The 590-nt window shown below is 69.2% G+C and overlaps 1 protein-coding gene across 1 annotated transcript in view; it reads left to right on the top strand.

The window, feature by feature from the left end:
* The window catches only part of LAMB3 (laminin, beta 3), a 44362-nt gene that overhangs the window by 29839 nt on the left and 13933 nt on the right, over positions 1 to 590 (top strand). Inside the window, exon 13 of the mRNA XM_010836878.1 lies at positions 169 to 521. Coding sequence (XP_010835180.1) covers positions 169 to 521 — 353 coding nt within the window. The remainder of the gene's footprint in view (positions 1 to 168; positions 522 to 590) is intronic.

The raw sequence follows: 590 nt of genomic DNA, 5'->3' as shown, positions 1-590 counted from the left end.
GTGCGTGCTCCGCTGGGCTTGTGCTGGGGGGCTTGTGGGTCTGTGGTGTCTGGTCCACGGGGGCTGGGCCCTGGCAGCCCGTGAGAGTACTTGGCCCCTGCTAGCCCATCCCCATGTCCCCGTGTTTCTATGTCTCCATGTCCCCGTGTCCCCGTGTCCCGGTGACAGGAGGGCTGCTTTGCGCCTCTCTTCCCTGAGAAAGCGTCTCCCAGCTGTGGGGCAACCCCCTCCTCCCTCTCCACTGATGCGGAAAGTGAGCCCCGCGGTGGTCAGTTTGGCAAGTGGTGGCGAGAGCAGGCAGACCCCAGTCTGTTCCCAGCCCTGTTGCCCCCGGCGGGGTTGCTCCCCGTCTCTGGGCCTCGGCCTCCTCGCCTGGGAAGGGGCACCCTGCCTCGGGTGCTTGCGCCCGTGATGGCGGGAGAGCAAGCGTGCCCACCCCGCCAGAGCGGGTGCGGGTCAGAGTGCACGGGTGCGCTCGGGGAGCGAAGCTCGGGGCCGCGCCTGCACGAAGGGGCTGCTGAGTGAGCCACGGCGAGGGCTGGAGCGCTGGCCCCTGACCATCCTTTCTCCCGCCCTCGCCGTGGCTCACT

The sequence above is a fragment of the Bison bison genome, unplaced genomic scaffold, assembly GCF_000754665.1.
Source record: "Bison bison bison isolate TAMUID 2011002044 unplaced genomic scaffold, Bison_UMD1.0 scf7180017864067, whole genome shotgun sequence".
In the NCBI taxonomy this organism is placed as follows: domain Eukaryota; kingdom Metazoa; phylum Chordata; class Mammalia; order Artiodactyla; family Bovidae; genus Bison; species Bison bison.
Note: the sequence above shows the minus strand (reverse complement) of the source record. Positions and strands in the feature narration are given on the sequence as shown.